This window comes from Bombus pascuorum, chromosome 7 (genome assembly GCF_905332965.1).
Source record: "Bombus pascuorum chromosome 7, iyBomPasc1.1, whole genome shotgun sequence".
In the NCBI taxonomy this organism is placed as follows: domain Eukaryota; kingdom Metazoa; phylum Arthropoda; class Insecta; order Hymenoptera; family Apidae; genus Bombus; species Bombus pascuorum.
The window spans coordinates 2,236,497-2,257,511 of record NC_083494.1 but is presented as its reverse complement, the minus strand read 5'-3'; the positions used below and the strand labels follow the sequence as shown (position 1 = coordinate 2,257,511).

At 35.8% G+C, this 21,015-nt stretch overlaps 1 protein-coding gene across 8 annotated transcripts in view; it reads right to left on the bottom strand.

Annotated features, from left to right (window-relative positions):
- LOC132908990 (acetylcholine receptor subunit alpha-like) overlaps positions 1 to 21,015 on the bottom strand; it is a 389,316-nt gene that overhangs the window by 173,490 nt on the left and 194,811 nt on the right. For 4 of the 8 annotated variants that reach the window (XM_060963531.1, XM_060963534.1, XM_060963535.1 and 1 more), the window contains one exon: positions 9,641 to 9,821. The exons of 2 other annotated variants lie outside the window; for them this stretch is intronic. In XM_060963531.1, the coding sequence (XP_060819514.1) occupies positions 9,641 to 9,821 (181 nt within the window). Of the gene's footprint in view, positions 1 to 8,785; positions 8,967 to 9,640; positions 9,853 to 21,015 lie in introns of all 8 variants that reach the window. 2 more of the 8 variants (XM_060963532.1, XM_060963539.1) reach the window with 2 other exon arrangements.

Genomic DNA, 21,015 nt, shown 5'->3' with positions numbered 1-21,015 from the left:
CATAATAGACCATTCACTTAGGTTCGAATATAATCAAATTGTACAAGCAAATGACACATGTTGAATCTTTTCGTTAACTTCACCGGCTACGCTGTGTAATTTATGATTGAAACTGCATTGTGCTGATCGTGCATTCAATTTATCGTATTTCTATGATACACGGACAATGCGCAAGTATTATTAAATAAAATTTTACGGTCGTCTGTTGTAAAACACACGCCGTAGCAAATTGCGCGAATCTACATTTCGTTAGCGTCAATTTTCCGCACGTGAAATTCGAATGTTACTCTATCAGCTATATTTGTTGGCGATTTTGATAAATCTCTGAAGAATTCATAAAATAATTTAAACTGGCAAGTCGATACAAGGTTTATAAATTAGTTTCTAATTATTTTTCTGTCTAATAATTGAATAAGTTTGAATAAGTATATCTCGAATTATGTATAATTATGTAACAATTAACTGAATATGAAATATGATTATTCAAAATTCATTTAATTTTATTCAAAATGCAAGCAAGGACTATTGTATCGCGGGAAGTTTATCTTTCTCTTAAATTCAAGTGTGTTTTACTTGTAAGAAAATAAGAGGATCGTATTATGTTAATACTATTCATAATTTTATACGCTTTCATTCTTCAAATGCTTATGATATTAAAAATCCTTCGAAATAGATAGTAATAAATTTAGGACTTATAATTAGAACCGACTATATATAAAATGACTGGATATTCTTAAAATTGTCATTCCTCAAGTTTAAAATAATTAAAATTGTATCTCGTTAGAAGCGTTGTAGGATATTAATATTAAGAAAACATTTTATCAATACAATGCAGTAATTTCCATTTTAATTGCTAGCGTTATAAATTGTGTATAAAAGAAAATGTTTTTCCGCGCGTCCTATAAATTTTCCTTTTAATTTTCTCGTTTCTCTCGCAAATCCCATTTCCCTCGTAAATGTCCAGAGACAGACAACACTTTTCATCAGATACAAGAAACTAACGAGACGTACCTATCATAATGCATACTGTTTCATCAATACAACAACAACAATAATTACAAACAACTATGTTCCATTATTCACTTCAAACCTAGACATATGGAGTTCTAGTCGTAACTGTACTAATTCAAAACAGCGTCAAAATTGGAATATATATATATATAAAAGCTGCAGCTTACAAACCTTTAAAGCAAAAATACTAATTCACATATTACACACTCCTCTTCTAAATCTCAATATATTCCACGCTGCTCATATCTTCGCTATCATACAATTTCTCATGAACAACATCGACGTCTAGCAATTAGAAATACACGCACGAACCGCTATACTACCACAAACGACATAAAACCAAGAACAGAAAGGAACTAAGATACTTTCGGTCGACGAAATTTTTGTAACGTCGTTCACCACAGAACTCTCGTGTGCGTGTGCGTGTGTGTGTATGTGTAATACTATTTCATGCTCCGTCCTTATTCCCTGTCCTCTCGTCCGAGGGCCATAGTTACATGCAGACCGTACTATGTCACGTGTTTTCACTGAATGCTTCAATAAAGCCCTCCGTCCCACGGAAATCCGATCAATATTTACGCAGTGAATATTTAATGCCGGCATTTTATAACCGAACAGTGGATATAGAAATCCAACGAACGTTCCATAATCGCAGGTCCGATAAATTTTCGAGACACAGTCGCGATTGGGCAGGAAAAGAGCTGGTTACACGCTGCGAGTAATAAATGGGTCCGCCATTCTCCCAAAGCGGCCAGAAACCGAATGTAAAGGGGGTCACGTTTCCCTATCGAACGTTTCTTATGGTTTTGTCGTGGAGATCGCTTTATCTCGACTCTTAATTCTTCGGCGAAATGTAGATGAAGCGAGTCTGGAAGAAGGAATAGAGGAGGAAGAGTGAGAAGGGGTGAAAGGGGCGGGGGTTGGGGAAGAGATTTTTCATGGAGCGAGAGTCGGTGAAATGGAAATTTCTGCGTCGAGCTATCACGCTAATTCTAGCGCTGCTTTTGCCAAGGGTTACGCGCGCATAGGGTTGACGTGCCCTGTAATAGCGAGCTAATTATGGCTGCGCTATGTCTACTACCTTGGTAATTTGATAAGCTGGAAAAAGCTGGACTTTGGGGGAATTTTCGGCGACCAGGTGCGATTTACGGCGTGGGGAGTTCGTATTTCGTATTTTACGAGTTTGAAAGGAACGTTGAAAGAAATTGCGCAGCGTGGGGACCGCGATAAAGTTTCGGCAATAAACCGGGAGCGGAAAGAACGACGAAAGGGCCGAGGAAATCGTTCGTTTGCTCGAAATCAGCTCGAAATTCCTTTACATTCAATTCTTCGTTTCGCTACACAGTTAGCTTATAAGCGATGCCTCCATGAAACATGCTCGATCATTTTCATGCGATGTATGCATAGATAATATGTATGTATGTACGTGTGTGTGTGCGTGTGCGTGGGTGTACCAGCGAATGAAAAGAACATCGAACTTCGTAGCGTTCCTTCTCGTATTTTTAATAGCAAATTCTAAGTCAAAGAGGAAACCTGTGTTTTACTGTGCAAATTTTCTACCATGAAATTGTATATATTTATTTTCTCAAATATGTACGGAGAACAGTTTGCCAAACGGTTCGCAAAATTTTGTTCCTTTTTTCTCTTTTCGACGAAACCGAATAATAATAGTCACTGTAGTTAATCGTGTATTGCAAACCGCGAACACTTGAAATCATATTCGATATTTTATTAAAATGGCGAAATTGAACTACGTTATAGCTCTAGATCATTGTTCTCATGACATAATATGGAAATATACATTCCTGGCTAGTGAATTGAAATGAATTATTCTTATCATTACATTCTTAATATTCTTTTCCTCAGATTTGTATTCTCAGTAATTAACGTGTTTCTTGACATCGCAATGAAACAGCTGTGCTTTGAAATGCTCAACTATAGTTAGAACTGATTATTCAAAAAGTTTATAACACGTATAATTCGCATTATGAGTTATGAAATGATTATTCTGTTACTCCTTCGCGTACCTACAAGCTACTAATATTTGAAATTGCTTTGCTATGTTCGTAGCGGATTTTATTTGTATTATATCTACTGTATTGCAATTTCACGTTACATTTATATATTTATTACATAATATCGCTGTTATTGTTTGTATACGTGGTACGTCGAACTGCCATAACATCGTAATTATGGTAACGTAGAAGTTGCGAGCAATACGTGAATTTTAGACATCGTATGAATACGTAAAACTTATTACATCAGCTTCATGATATTACACATCATACGAGCAAAAACTTATTTACGTTAGCTCGACATGACTTCAGCGAGTTCCACATGAATAAACAGAAAAATATAAATAAATGGGAACAAATAGTACTAGCACATTTCATACATCTGAGCAAAAACAACACTTTAGATGTCTTCTATTTTCTCTTCTATGCATTTCCTTAAAGTACTTGCACTTTCAAACTGTCTTTCTTTTGCATATTATTTATATTTCTGTTTGCCATATTTATATGATCCTTTTTTTTTTATAAAATACTTATGAAAATCCCGTTGAATTATAATATGCCAGCGTTGATCTAATGGTAGATTTACAAAAATTAATTCTATTTCTTACGAGTTTGAGATAAAATCAGTGCTCTTCATTCGTGTCTCCATTAAAATAGATATACCTTCACTATATTAGAGCTACGTAATTACTATTCGTCATCTGACATTTTGCATCATTTTCTAAGAACATCGTGGAAACCAGACTGTGTTTAAGCAAATTCAAATTAAATAGATATCCTATAGAGAATTATTTTATTCCGAATATTCTCTGTATTTTTGCACACTACGTATATTATGTTCGTTTGTGCAGCTTCAAATTTCCCAGAAACGCATGAACATCCGCAATCCAGCGACAACAATACGAATATCCATCTACACCATCTAGATTGAATTTTCTTTCGTTGGTAAACACGGTTCTTTTCTCCACCGCGCGCCTTCTTTCGCAAATATTAGACGTTATTACACGTTATCTTGTTCGTAAGCAAACCTGCTTCTCAGCTCTGTTCGTTTAATTACATTACATGTCTAGACCACGTGGCAAATATTTTTGATATTATTATCGACCTCAGCTTTACGAGCACTTTCTTCCAATTTACTCAGGAGATTGAAACAGTACGTATATTTCCTGTTTTTTTTTTTTTTTTTTTTAGTAAATCATCATATATATGTCGAGTTATCATTAGGTTTAGGGCGTGTAACGAATTTTCATTTAGACTAGCCATCGTTGTTGTGCGATAGAGATTATATTTACTGGTATAAATCGAATTTGACAAATAACCGTGGTGATTAGCCCATTTGCATCATGGCCCTACTTAAGAGGACTGGTCTCTATCACCGCACGCAGTCGGTCGTAGGTGCAGTAAATGACATCCGAATAATATAATAGGAAATTTACTATTCAAAACGATTGGTAGATAATGCTACTTTGCAAACATCACATCTTACATTCTTTATAACAGAGGAAAAAAGAAAAAATTATTTAGACTAAAATGGAAATTAAATCACATTATTTCTCGTGGAATTCTTTAAAATGGTCAATACATAATGGTACATCGCAAATATGGCATTTAAAGACCGTTTCTCTTCGAGTACGTTTAGATCCATTGGGGCAACTAAATTTTAGTTTACGTTATAAAATTAGAATATTTTTAAAATTTGAATTTGTTAAATTGGATTAAGATTGACAGTACTTACTCATAGTAGCAGTTGAAGAGATTTTCACAACAGAAGTAAGACTTGCTTAGAAAATAATAAACTGGTATAGGCGAGATGCTGACAAACGGGTTAAACGTGATCTCTCACATCTGAAGAATACTTAGCTACTGAAATAAAAAGCAACCGTAGCGCGCGGATTAATCAGCGCTTGGATGCAAATGGGTTAGACACTCGAGACGTTAATGACAATGATCTTAGGTTCAATAACGAACCCACGGTCAACGGGATACCTCTTTGTTAAACGTAGAATATACTTTGAAGCACAAAGTAACGTTCGCTGTGACGCTCGGTATATACTGCTCGTAAAGACGATGAGAAACTCTCCAAGGAGATCGCAAAAATAAAAGACTGATGAAAACCTTCTTCTCCTTACGATCGCGTTCGTTTGTTGTATATTGGTCGGGGATACCAACAAAATTCTAACCGCAGTTGCCAGGCAGTCCCGCGTAACGGTAACATTGCTTCTGTCCGGAGTTTGATTATTAATACAACGCGCGTTTCATAATATTGGCGCTTCTGAGGCAAAACTACACGTGGCTTGATTTGTCCTCGAGCCCGTGTGCCGCTACAACTATATTTTTTTTAAGAACTATACAACTACTCCATGCCTCTGTTAGGTAAAAACATCCCGTGACCGTGGCTACGTTCAGCGACCAGTTGTGTCACCTGGAGCCCAAGCCCACTGTCGCAAATCTCGGCAAACATAATCGGATCGAATCATAACAACTACTTCTAAGTTTTATTATTTAGGCACAGCTATAATAAATAGCCTAGACTAAAGTATTGGGGATCTTCGCAAAAATTCCAAAAGAAAGGCCCCGATGTCATTTCATCTCCGACATATATAACTTTACGACTCCTGTTAATTTCTTTTACAATTTTGGCAGTAATACAACGTTTGCGAAGCAAGACTTGTTCCACTTTCATTTTTATTTTAACCCAATACTTGAATTCATATGACAGAATAGCGTAACTCGAGAGTACTACGTAACGTATGATCATTTGTATGGAATTTATCTTCTTTTCGATGTACTATCATTTTCTTTTCGTATGTCTATAGGTCCATTTAAGTGGAAATTGCTGAAAGCGTATCGAGCTTTACATATTCACGCAATGTTAATGCTCACATACTGCTCGCAAATTTCACGCTGATGTAGCTACGATATAGGAAATTATAGATGCCACAAGTTTGCTATCTTGTTATTCGGAAGTGTAGCAGCTATCGCGATATGGAAATAAAGATAATCAGTTAACAGAAATTTATTAAACTCGATCTCAATTCAGTACCGTTTATTACAACAGAAGTGGCTAAATAAACCATAATGTCGTAAACTTCGATCAAAGAGCTTATGCAAAACAAGACACGAAATCAGACTGCTTGAATCGAGCTTTAAAATAACTTTATTCCTCTTGCCTTCCGCAGGAATGAAAACTTTTTGAATAATCTGTTTACGTATAAATCTGTATTTGCCCTGTTACATTGAAACAACTAGGCCTGTCCAAACATCTCTTTTTTTACCGTGTATTTAGTGTGGTGTTTGAGAAATGCTCGGTAAAACGTTCAATCTTTGCCGCGTGTATCACGTACAGTGACGCTTAGAAACCGAAAGTCCTACGATCTAAGCTTTACAATAGCTATGCTAATAAAGAATGAGACTCCGCGATTAGATGTTTCATCTTTCCATCGATCTGCAAATGTCAAAGAGCAAGGCGACTGACCAGCTTGGATACGCTTCGAAGCAGATTCTTTTCACCTCGATTCAAAGTTTGTGATCGAGGTACCCTTTGAAACCTGCGACGTAGTATCGCTCTTTCAAGTCGTTCGTCGAAGCGAGGATCGGACTAACATTCTTAGTAGGAAGCATTCATACAAGGTAAAAGATAGATGTGGTGTTACACGAAACGGCATATCGACGAAGTACTTCATAGCACCGCAATGTTTAACAAAAACGTAACACCGAACGATGAGATGTCGCTAAGAAAATGCTTGTAAAACGTTTACGGTGGCTCACGAAAGTATCCGAATTTTTACCTGCGTGTTATTCGGAACGTCTTGAAATCCCATTACTGTTACGACTATCGCGATTATGTTGATAGAATTTGAATTGGATCCGAAAATGTGTATAAGAGTTACGAGATATGCAGAGGAAACGTACAACTCGCAAAGACCATCAAAGTATCTGAACAGTCGATTGCACGTCATATTGACCGATTTAGGGCCAAGCAATGTACGTAAACGTACGATAATTGGAGGAAAAGAAGCTCTCGTTAATTGCATGATAGTCATCCCAGCATGATCATGTGGGTATTAACTCAAAAGCGAAACTTTTTTTATTTCTCGCGTCCTTTTAAATCAAACTTTTACTGAAGCATTTGTGACATCTTTCTGATTAAAATGAGAACAAACATGCAATTGGAATTGCATTTACTTATTGATGTGTATTTAATTGTCATTTATCAAGTTAGCAAATGAGCTCCAAGTTGTACCGTGTTTGGTGTCATTGTAATCGGAAAAATATGACAGATATGTTGATAAAAAAGTGATTCGTTACAAATCAGAAATAAGAAAGTTTGATTTTTTAATTAAAAGTCCCGGCTTATTTAGTTTCTCTTTTTCTTGCACTCGCGCTATACTTTCCTACGTTTCACCCGTCTAAGCTCTTGGTTTTCAGATCTTTTTTTGTAAAAACCAAGATTGCAAAACAATGTCTCTTTCGTTTATAGTTTACCATAGCATACTAAATATAGTAGAACATCGTTTATCTCAACTGGTGGGGGCAACAAAATATTTCGGATAATCGACGAGTTGGGACCAGCTGCTGCTGTGAATTTCGATAACAGAGATGAACGTTCGGATGACTGAGATTGAGCAACACTTTCGACACAAGATGTGTTCAATTATATGACAATTTGGATAAAACATATGACGTGTACGACTTCAGAATACGCGTTCGTATAGTTAAAAGTACGCTCGAATGTAATTCGAAAAATAGAGGCTCAGTTACGAATTGATACAAAGAGGTTCGGATAAACGAAGTTCTGTAGTTGGAGTTTAGAAAATTTGATAAAACTACAGACTGTAGATGCAAGAAACAGCGACGAGAAAAATATTACGTGGATGCGTAAAATTGTCTTTTATATACACAATGTTGAGAATTTGACAATTCCCATCGTTTGGGCAAAACGTCAAATAACATGTTGACGCAATATGGACGGTTAATAGGATACAAAGTTACAACATTTAATGCCACTGCACGTGTACGATAAACGTTTCGTAATTTTCATATACATTTTCGGATTGCCTTCAAATTTTCTTATCAGAATCACGACAATCGTATCTCATTACGGTGTGAACGAAATTTCAAAAAGCGTCGTACAATGCACACAAGGTATAAAGAAAATATTGTTCTACGTACATCTTCGGATCGCTTTCAAATTTTATTACCATAATCACGACGATCCTATCTCATCGCAGTGCTACGGAAATTTCAGAAGATTTCACGTAACGCGTATAATATATAAAAAGAATGTGCCGAATATATTCGCGAGCCACTGTAGGTGGATCAGCGAGATCGATGCGTGCGAATTTGTCACGATAACTGGGATCCTCGCAAGAACGACGACGCGAGCCGTTTTCAAAGATCGCGTTCAGATTATGCGAGCCTGTAGGATCGTTCGAGCACACCGCAGAATAATATATAAAAACGAGCTGACCGTACGACATCACGACGAATGTCAATCAAATAACACTGCAGTCCACACCAAGTAACAATATTGAAATATATATATATATGTAATATATATAGATAATATATATATAAATATGACGTATGACGTCCAAGACCAGCGCATCGCAGAAACGATTACGGGTATCAAGGTGGCATTCTCTGATGGAACATAAAAAACGAAAGTGTAACCAAGGAGGAAACTGGGAAGACCGATCATATATGACGAGCAAAAAGGTTCAATCTGGCGATCGTGCTCGTTGCTGTTGGCGTGGCACCTTAAAACCGTCATAGGTCCAGGAGCCTAACTTCAAAACACAGGTCTGTACGTCGTACGGAAAGAACTCAACGTCGATGGAGCAGGAGGATTTATATACGGCCGGCGGTTGCCAGACGACCAATCCCGAATAGTAGACCGTGGCCTTGGTCATCAGCGTCACCTCGTAGTTCCCGTCGGCGCTGGAATCACCGAAGAAACGAGCCGAGCGTGATCACGATTGGCTCCTCTTTGAAGAGCACCGGATGCTGCCGCTACGCGATGATCTGTCTCTTTCTCTCTCTTTCTTTCTTTCATTCTCTCTCTCTCTTTCTCTCTCTTCCTCACCATCACCCTATCTCTCACCCTTTCTAACGAATCGAGCCGAAAAAGCTTCGCATCGATCGCTCGGATCGCGTAATTTCGCGTCCTCGCTACTCGATCTGCCTTCGTTCAAACATACCCCTCGGCTATCAACTGTTACTGCGTGCCATCTCTGTTGCATTTTCTTTGCGATTCGCCTCGCTATCATCAATTCTCGTTCTTTCTATCCTCTGAACGCACGTCGCATCTGTCGGAGCTATTGTTACAGGTATCACGGAACGTTGAAGGAAAGCTGGCAGCATCCGTCTCCTAGCGTGGGTTTCGGCTCTCCCCTCCCATCGAGTGTAACGTTTCGAAAACGGACAACAAGAAAACACGAGCCACCGCGGAGTTTGGAAATCCACGCGACGAGCCGATCGTTCGGGTCTAATATCTAGTCTTAAGGGCTACAAAGGTGGACCGTCCTCGACGCATCACGAGCCACGTCGATCCACGTCGTGGAAGATCCGCCGGTCTATTTGCCACGAACTTAGCGGCTACCATGCAAGTTTACCTTAAAGCCGTCATAGGTCCACGAACCGAACTTGAGGACACAGGTCTGCTCGTCGAATGGGAAGTACTCCACGTCGATCTCGCAGGATGACTTATAAATGGCAGGGGGCTTCCACTCGACCAATCCTTGATGGTAGATGGTGGCCTTCGTGGCCAAGGTCACCTCGAAGTTGCCGTCCGCGCTGCGAGCGAGCACATTAGTGGTTCTGGGCGCTGCGGCGGTCGAGCTTACTTTGTACTTCCGATTCGATACCAAGCCGTCTTTTTTTTTTTGTTAATTTTTCTTTACTTTTTTCTTTCTTTGCTTTTTCTTGTTTTTTTCTTTTCTTTCTTTCTCTTTTGTACTTTTTTTTGTTTTGCTTTATTCTTGCATGTGCCTTAACGCTGCCTTGGCGGCGTAGGAAACAAATCCTCGCGATAGGATGCACCTTTCGTGCGCGCGAAACCGCGAACGCGACAATTTCGTACGCGTGGCCGGCGCGAGAAATTCGACGAAACACGAGCGAGACTTGCACCGGAGTCCGTGAGGCGGACAAATAACAAGCGTGCGCTTTGAACACCGCTCATAGACCCGTCGCCGAAAGCAAAGTATCTGAGTGTTGCTGAATTCCCGTGTGTTTACTTTTTTTGTCGCATCGATAGACGCGAGCACCGTGTGTTCCCGACTTTTTAAACGCGGAGCAACGAGATTTATACCGATAAAGATATTTCACACTCTAAGCACAGTAAGCTCACGAAAATACTGTCGGTGGTGGACGTTAGCCAAACATATCGCGGTGTGTCTACGATATTTACTTTAATCTTTGTTATGCTTGAAAGGTGTTCAAAATTTTAACTGTGGAAACAACATATTCGAGTGACGTTTGTAACACGTTTGAGTACAATCTGATAAAAACAGAATCGATTTGTGCCAAAAGTATCGTACTTTCGAACTCTAAGAGAGCATGTTTGCTTTAATGGATTCATTCCGCGAGTTTTAATTATAAATTTTGTCGGTATATTAAATATGTTAGAAAAAAGGGCTCTTATTTCGATCGTAGAATTTAATAAATGTAGATATATGTAGAAATTGGTACAAATGAAACAACTTAAAGTAACATGTAACAGGGTAATTTACACGCACCATAGATCGTTAGGAAATGAGTACTACTTAGCAGAATTATGGAAAACATAAAGGAATACAAGAAACAATGATAAAATAGTATTTTCATTCACAGTACAAAACGATGAGAATTATTCGTCATATGCTTGGCATTGATAGCAACACAATTCAGAGAATTTTTAATTTACTAATTCTACACTAACCTACGTTATATTTCTATTTTTATTATATGAAACAGTATATTAATAATTCCTTTGCTTTGTTTTTTTAGCTGTTAAATTAAGAAAATGTGTATCTAGTATTCTCAAAAACGTAAATTTTAGAAAATCTTGCCAGTAAAATTTACATTTTCTAAGTTACGTCACTGTCAATCCCAAGCATCGATATTTCAATTAAAAATACGAGACACTGCGATATAATGTAAGATACTTACATATAAGATATTTATATTCGTTATATTTAAAGTTGTGAATGTTTCTACTAAAATTGGGATGAATCTAAGAATATACTGATAAATAATCATATATAATGTCCATTTCAAATTACCATTTCACATTTAATTGTGATTACTGTGTTTGAGATTGAAGAAATTTTGTATAAATATAAATCTAAAGAAAAAAGAGAATTCTTTTGTGAAAATAAATTTAATGAAATTTATAGACCAATACTTCATGGATATCGTTCATTGTATATTTTTAATCAAACTATGATTGTTTTATTTTGTAACGAAATACAATTCAGAGGTAATAGTGTGTTTAAGAAAAAATCTTTTACAAATATCTACCTAAAGAAGAAATAGAATTCTTTTATGAAAATAAACTTAATTTAATTGAAGGATCAACTCTTCATAGATATTACTAATTATATGTTTCTAAGCAGACTGCAATTGTTCTTCCTCTTCGTTACATTATTTCTTCTAATGTTATGTAATGTACCACTTTGTACATTTTTGGACAGTGTTTGTCATTATAAACTATCTCTGCAAAATAATTGAATATATTTATATGACTGTTACTACATATATTATGGAAAATCGAGTATTTCTAAGCAAGTGCGTGCTGCTTCAGAATTCATCATTTCAATCGCAATAAAGCAATTGCGATTTCACACTGAGAAAATGGAAGAAAATCTACAAGTTGGAAGACCAAAGAAATAAAAATAAATTATTGCCCATTCCTGATATTTGTTTTATAACAGCAAAATCATTATTTTATACGATATTAGACATCTCAACTGAAGTTTCGAGATATATTTTGTAACCTACGCCTAGTCGGAAATGATATGTTCCCATCAGAAATATTTTGCCAGACGTACAGCTACTATATCCTTTTGCTTTCTTTAAATTATATATTTATCCGGATATGGAAATTTGTATTTTCGTACGTGTAATTTACAAGATGGAACTTGAGTAGAGAAATATTTTATTCATTCAACGTGGTAAAATATTCTGTACTTTGAATATTTCATATACTTCTGCATATTATGTTCATTCTGTGCGTTCTCGTATCCGCAAATTTCCCATAAGCGCATAAACATACACAGCTTAATTATGTGTCTTAGGAAACTTTACTATTTGCTTTCTACGATTTATACGACTATAATCTGTCCACATTTGAAATATGAAGGGCGATTCGCTGTGCACCCCTTTAGGGCACTCATGCCTATTAACAATCTAGCCTGAACTGCCTTTAGTTTACCTACCGGCTCTAGTGTACACTTCGTTTCATTGAATATTTCAGTGCACAAACAAACATCGATGCATATGTGCACATGCATCGTGAAAACAAACGGGAGAATGTATCGATCGCGGTGCGTGAAATTTATATTGGCTTTGTCTGCGTTTCTTTCCGGTAATACGGCAGCAGCAACAAAGTGGACGTTGACGTGTGAAAGAATAAATGAACGTAGCCAACTGTTCGCGCGAGACAGTCTTCGATTTAGTTTACATCAGCTCACTCATTTTGGGAGCAGAGAAAGAGGGTTTTAACAGATAGTTATGAGAATAGAATACAGAACAGAATATTTATCAGAATAGTCTACCATGGATTGCACAAGAAAATACGTAGATTATAGATACGAATAAAGAAGATACATATAATATATAATTACAGATTCAAACAGTTCAGTTGGAAATTACTAAATAGAAACGAATAGATACTTGTACGTGAAAGAGATGCATTAGAAAATAATATACAATTGTGCAATATGTAAATTCTACTGGCATAACTACTAAGAAAGACATAAACCATCAAATTCGAAAGAGTGAACACTGAACAAAATATGTAGGTCTTTGTGTGTTTCTCGGTTCCTACAGTAAATAGAAAATAAGAATTAGCTTAAGTAATTTTAAAATATTTCTTCTTGATCAATGAACACCTTCGCTTTTGGTGGCTACGCGAAAGTAGTATTTTTAGATAAAGAATATTGACTAAACAAATATTTCATAATTATTATTAAACAGATGTAGCGAAATTTGAAATAATAAAAATAATTTTGTATTTTTATAAAACTGACGTTTTATCGAATAAAGTCTGTTGCTTTTTAGAACTTTACGACTGCTTTCCCAGAACTTTCGGTCCCTTTCGGAAAACTTTTAATCTTTTAATCCTTTGAGATAGCTCCAACAGGTTTCTAGCTCATTCAATTTTTCGCCACGAAAACACGTTTAGTAAAAATCAAAGTAATATTCTAGTTAAATTTGTAAAGACAAGTTTAACGTTACTATCGATACAGGAAAGCCAAGTTATCTCGTTAAAAAAATGTTTGTTCAAAATATGTAGAAATCAAAATTGCACCGGTGTCCGATTTTTATTTTCCTGATCGACTATAGTGGTTTTCAATACATCAAGAAAGATATCATTTATAGATTTATTTTTACACTGAGAGGTTTGTATCCGATGGATATTTTGTATAATATTCAATGTATACCTATAAGAAATTTTATAATTTTATTCTAACTATATAATGGTCTTTTCTTATTTCAAGTAATTCTGAATTTTTCCATTTGACGCAGAAAAAGCTGATATTCAACGTTTCACCTCCGCTTGAATTTTACATTCAGATATTGTTAATGTAAATCGATCGAAAGATCCACATATTTATCAGCGCTATTGTATGAGTGTCTTGTCACAAGCTTAAAATATTTACAAGTCAAGATAATAAGCCAGTAACTAATTGTAACTACTGTGAACACAACAGAGGATTTTTCGAAGGTCACACTGCCAACCAGAGGCTGGACATGTTCAAAAAGTCAGGAGAAATCTTAACAGAAGCTTGAACGTGGATCTTACACCATCGAAACGATCCCTTTGGAAGTCCAAAATTTAAGCACGATCATCGATCAAACGTAGCTGATGCTCTGCGTCTGTAGATCTTTTATTCGTTTTACAAGAAGAACACTTCGCCATCATTGGAACCTATTTGACGCGATATGAAAGATTGCGAACACACCAGAAGCTCGATTATTCGAAGACACCAAAGATCGTATTGCACAGATTTATGAACAGTTTGGCACGTCCAGTTGCGAACGTTCAGAGAATTTCCTACAGAGGAAAACGCGCGTCGATAATTCTGAACGGTTGTTCACGTTGCTATAAATATCGCCGTGTTTTGTGGTGACGCGTTTAACGTTTAAGAAAATGAGCATTTCACTGTCTTCCTTCGGAGGATAGTTTGAAGTATTTCATGATTCAGATACTAAGTGAACAATCCTGCAATTTTTTAAGGAGGTGGGGGGTTGTGTTTTAAAAATTCTCGATTATTTCTCCAAGTTTCTACAATATTGTCAAACATAGTTTCTATCGTTAGCTTAATTTTTTAAGCAAAGCGAAATTTAATCAAAAATATGAAAAAAGACGGAGAATTACTTAAAGTTACCCAGAGTGCGGATGGAAAAGAGATTAAGAGATTCGGAGTCGCGAGTCTTACTGTATTTAATGTAACAATGCATTTATTGGAAAAATTCAAATTCTACTTTATTTGGTATTCTGTGTTGCAAAGTACATACGACGTAGATAAAATATGGATTTTTAATGAAACAATTAGAAAATAAAGCAGTGAGAAGCATTCAGTTTGTAATATAAATACAGCAGACGTTCTGATATGTAACTATTTTGAAATATATCTATTTCTATTGTCACGTAACTTGTCAATTTTTAAGAGTTGCATAATCGCTATAAATACTTTGTAACCATTAAAATTGGAAACAATGTACAATTACGAAAGTGAAATTTAGATAAAGTAGTTTAATCGAGAGATTGTTCGAAACTAGGAACGAATTAATCAGATAATAAAAACCATTGACAAATTTTAATTATTCTATTAATTGAAAATACGAAGAGTACTTGATAACGGGGATTTTTATGAAAAATCGTGGTTGTATAATCGTTTGATTGATTGCTGTAAATAGCAGATAATACCTCACGAGAGTTCCTAAAATTCCATCAATCAAATCTACTGACGTGTGATTTTTATCCAACAAATTCTATAAAAGTATTATTACAGCAATAGTTCAAGAAAAATGGAAGTTTCGACAGTGAAAATTCAATTCATTGACGATCATTTTGCTGCTCTTATTATAGTCGCAACCTCAAGCGACATTGCTAAACTATTCTCGTTAGTCCTGTTGCTCCTGTTCATTAAATGGGAAAGTCTCGATTAATATTGGAAGAGTATGTCTGATTATAGATCATCGATTCGAATATTAAACTTTTTCTAAACTCCTCAAATTATCTACTTAATATTTAATAATACTTAAACAACCGTAGGTAAAAAACAAATGCTTCTTTTTGGCATCTATTATACTATGATACATCTTTGTAGTTTCTTGCATGTTTGTTCAAAATATGTAGAATCAAAATTGCACTGGTGTTCGATTTTTATTTTTCTGATCGACTATAGTGATTTTCAATATATCAAGAAAGATATCATTTACTTTTACACTGGGAGATTTGCATCTGATGAATATTTTGTATAATATTCAATGTATATCTATAAGATATTTTATAATTTTATTGTAACTATGTAATTTATATATAGATATTTATTGTTATTTTGTAATTTAATATGTAAAGAATTTCTACAAATAAATATTTGTAAACATAACGCGTAATTACTACTAAAAATACAATTTAATCTAATATACTTATTAACCCTACTCTTCTCCTTGGGTCTTTAAGACCTCCAAATGGTTGTTATACCTATTCCAATAAATATTTATTAAAATATTGACGACTTTCCAATACTTGTTTCTGTATTCAACGTAACTTCATAATTTTTATGAATTAAATATTCAAATTAAATATTCAAACATCAAACGAACGAAACGGTACAAACAAGAAGAAAGGAAGAGAACAGTATATTTATATATATTAATGTTACATATAAAATATTAAGTATAGTTATTTGTTTTGAAGTGAAGCAATTATCTTTCAATAATTTACAGTAATTTCGAATGTCGATATTTCATTATTTCTTTTATTTAAAGTCACATCGACTACCGTGGTCATTAGCGACCGAATGTCGATATTGTTTCGTTAAAAACAAACAAGCAACGTATATTAATGAAAAATTGCAGTGCATTCGCGTTTCCATAATATTTCCCGCAAATATTTATTAAAATGGAAATAATTTTCATAAAGCTTATCAGAACTAATTTGCAATATAAAGATTATATCATATAATCAATATGTAGCATATATCGATATAAAGATTACATCATATTATGTGCATGTTATACTGTCTTCTGGTCGTGATAGCGATGTGTAGTAGCGTTGACGACGAATATGCGACGACGAGGTTCACGCAAATAACATTTGTCATGGCACAGTTATTTTCAAACAAAATAAAGCTCGCAAGAGTCAAAGGGTCGCTCAAGTACTCTTACACAGTAGACGAAAAGTCAGTTCTACGTTCTATCGTTTACGTTCGCGAATATACAGAGATAGACATGAAAAGATATTGCAAGATCAAAGATATTCAAATCGTGGAAACAAGGACAATGTGAATTTCTTCGAATCTACGCTACGGTTTACAGTAAATAATCTCTGTAGAATCAATTTAAACTTCTTAATCGTTCGATTGTCTGGAGAATTTCCGCAATTTTAGGTGAAACTACTTACATTTTATAACATACAATTTTATAATTTTGCTGCAAGAAGATGAAACGAATGGAAGTTTTACATACAGTTACGATTTTCCAAATATCGTAGTCTTTCGATCAAGAAAACTCTAAGGATTTTTTTTTTTATTTTATTTTGGTTTTTTACAATTTGTCCTTATGGACATTTGGCAAAGTGTTACATCTCATTGGTGAAAAAAAAAATAAAATAAAAATAAATATAGCATGTGGGTGGCCACCCCCAGCGGGGTGCCAGCTTCGTGTTTTCTAAGTTATATCTTTTATGCCACTCTAAGGATGACGATAAATTGCGTATGCGCCTACAATATATTGCGTAATACGTTAATATCTGATCCTTTCGGGCAAAATGTTAAATATATCCGGCGAATAACAGTGGCCAGTTGAACGTGGAAACCTATAAATCATTTCTCACAATGGAGAACTTAGACCGATGTTCGTTCTTTCTCGCGGATCGTTAAGTCCCGGCTCGTTTAACGAATCTTCAGTACAGTTTCTCGTGCCTTTCGCTTCTCCCATGGTGTAAGATTAACAGCAGACATGTACAGGGTGTCCCGGAAATTTTGGTACAATCGATAATAGAATGATTCTACGTAAAAAAATCAGTCGAAAATGTGGAATAAAATGATTGCGTATGGCGGGTCATTTTCGAGAAAATACTTAAACTTTACTAACTGCAGACTAGGCTAACTGTGAGTGAACGAGCAGCAGGAGGTTATGCTACATATTAAAATGGAACTCTATTTGTCTCATCCAGAAGCTCGACTGACTTTTTATTCTGATCGTTATTTGCGGATTTTTCGCTATTTCCACAGAATATAAATAACTTTTTGTTTTTTGCATTGCAATGATATTTGTGCAGTTATCAGTGACGTTTCTCCAATGGGATAAACATCTACGTGCTACTGTCACAACATTGTTAAACCAATTTACCAAATGTCAACATGTGGACAAATTGTAAAGACTCGAGAATAATGTAAAAAAGAAACATGCTAAAACAAGTAAAAAATGCGAAATAAAGTTTTCCCATAGTCACGCTTTGTTTCTGAGAGAATAGAGCTTGAACGCGTTTAGTCATGAACCAACCTGTTACATAAAATAAATTTTCAATTGTAAATTTGCTTTTCTCGGAAACAAAATGTCTTATGGACAGTTTTTGTTCCACATTTTTCCACCTATTTTTTACGCGTGGAATAACTTTCTGTCGATTATTTTCTCTTGTTCAGTTCGAAATTAATCAAGCCCAAGTATACTTGAAAACTCTTCAAACTCGATTTTCTCAAAAACGAAGCGCCACATGAAAGACTTTTATTCTACAAAGGTAGATGGATAACTTCATTTTCCTGATTTTCGACCTTGAAAAGGGTTTGACACGTGGTTGTGTCTACAAAATCACTATACATGTACGCCATTATAATACTGTAGAAAATAATTCTCATTCTTAAGATACTTAAAATACTTGAAATACTTAAAACGCTTGTGACACGTGTAAGGCTAGCTTCCTTCTCCTTTCTACTATTTTCCTCATACATCTTCCTTGCTCTTTTCTTCGCTCATCCTTCCGGTTAATTCCTTTTCTCTTCCAACTTCTCTGTACTCTCCCATGAGCTTCTGTCGTTCCTTTCCCTTAACCACACAATCTACATTCTTCTCGTCCGTTTTTAGGCAGATTTCTTCATTATCACGTCTAAATCTCGCTCGATTATCGCTTCCTCTACATTCTTTCTTCAAAAACTCTGCTCTGCTTTCTTCCCCTAATTCCCTATATTTTCTTTTATGCCTTCCCTCTATTATTCTTTCATATTCCTGACTCTGATCTGTCCTGTCCATCCGTACTAGGGCTGAATCTGTTATCCTAAGCTCCCATAAGTCTATGCCCCTCTCCTCATAAATAGTATCATTTTCTTCCTTCTTCCCATTTCGACTTTTCCTCCCCCAAATCTTATTCTATATCTTCCATACGTTTTCTGTCACAGAGAATCGCCTGATTGCCGATCGTGCCGGAGTTGCCGAGACACCCTGTACAACGATGCTGGCGCACATATACTCGCGTGCAGGTCTCCTTCATCTCGCTCGCACTGTCGGCGAGAAATGGAAGCGGAATTGACAGTCTTCCTACTCTGGCTGGCAGAAAACCCTACGAAGATTAAAAGGAAACGAAACTATTGCGGAGGAGTCCCCCGTCACCTTAGATCCCGCGAGTCGTTTTCATCAGTGGGTTGAACTTCAATTTCACTTAACCTCTGACCTCCCTCTCCCTTCACTGCCCTCCTGCTCTCTTTGCTCTCACCCCTTTTACCGCCACTACGATTCTTCCACGCTTTTCACCGTCCTCTCGCTTCGTACCGGCCCGTTACTGTTTAAGCTGCTGTTGTTCCTGAGCCTCGCGGTATTATTCCTACAGCTTTCTTATTTCTTACTTTCTTGGATAATGGAAAAAGAGGGCTGCGAGAGATTTCGGTCGTTTTCGCCCGGTTTATTTTCCCCCTTCGCTTTGATGGACGAGCCGTTCGCGATATGAGCGTGTCCGTGTTGAACGCCGAGAGCTTTCAGCGAGAGATTGCTCGCAGAATTTTTCGGACGATGCCTATATATATATATATATTTCTTCGCTTGTGCCTGTTTCTGTGTAGGTAGAGAAAAAGTGAGGAGAAATATCTGCGGCAATATATATTATGTCTTTATAGAAGACTTTCTGTCAGAATCCAGTTCATAATTATACACTGGTTCAGAAAGGTATTCGAACACCTGTGAAAATTTATTTTGGTTATATTATATGTTTTTCGCAAAATATCTTCGTGACATACGATGTGGTACAATTGTTACGATGACGTTGGTAGAGTCTGAAATGAACTCGAAAATGTAGATAAAAGTTACGGGGTATTTGTTGCAGGCATTCGCCTCACAAAGACCAGAATATTATTTAGACTCGTTATTGTTCGTTGTTCGTTTCGTAATCGTCTTAAGTCGATTAAACTGCAGGGTCATTAGCGACTGGAGCACGATACTACTGGATACTGTAGAGATATTATACGTAAGAACTATGAGAGAATGGTGAAAATGATGGTAGAGTTTTAGGTGGATCATTAAATTGATTATTAATTAGAGAAAAATTGTAAATAATGTTATGGTTGCGATATTACATAATTACAGTGCTTTTTCTTCCCATTCATTGTATGAATTCTTTTTACCAAACTGAAAATATTTGAAGAACTCTAGTTATTGCAATTTAATTTGCTGTCATTTGACATGATTAATTTGTGCATGTATTTTCTCAACGTTTACCCTTGCAAACCTGTGTATGTAAAGAACACATACTTGTATATTCTTTTCTGTCCTATTTCTCCACTTCCTTCATTCGATTCATCCAGTTCCAGAAGACATTGAAACATATTCGCTGTGGAAGTTGAGTGGATGTGCATAATCTCAGGAATTCTGTTCAGACGCTTCTCTTTCGCACTAACACTTTACACCCAGCGATCTTCAGTCGTACATTTATCACTCTGATTCACCTTTGATTTCAGATTCACCACGCAAAATCACCATTATTCGTCCATGCTTCGTTACCTTCTTTTTTATTTCAGGTTTGCAATTGGATTCACACTGATGGCAAGACTTACGACTGTTAACTGTGCAGCAGTTTGATAGCAGTTTTAAATATCTCCTAAATGTGTTTTTATGAAATTTGGTTACATCCATCTCACGTAATCTAAATTTATAATAAAACTCTGCTTTTGATTTCGTAACATTTATCGCAACTTTTCGAAACGTATTCCTTTCAACATCTTTCTTTGAACATTTACGTAATACATTATATAATAATTTATAATAACACATTTATGTAAACATAAAAGATATAACTTAGAAAACACGAAGCTGGTACCCCGCTGGGGGTAGCCACCCACATGCTATATTTATTTTATTTTATTTTTTTTTTTTTATTTACCAATGAGATATAACGCTTTACCAAATGTCCTTCAGGACAAATTGTAAAAACCAAAATAAAATAAAAAAAAAAAAATGTACTGGTTAACTAGTCGAAACTCTAAACTCAGCATAGGAAATAAACTAAAAATCTACAAAACGATAATAAAAGCAATCTGGACGTACGGAATACCGCTATGGGGGACATCAGCAA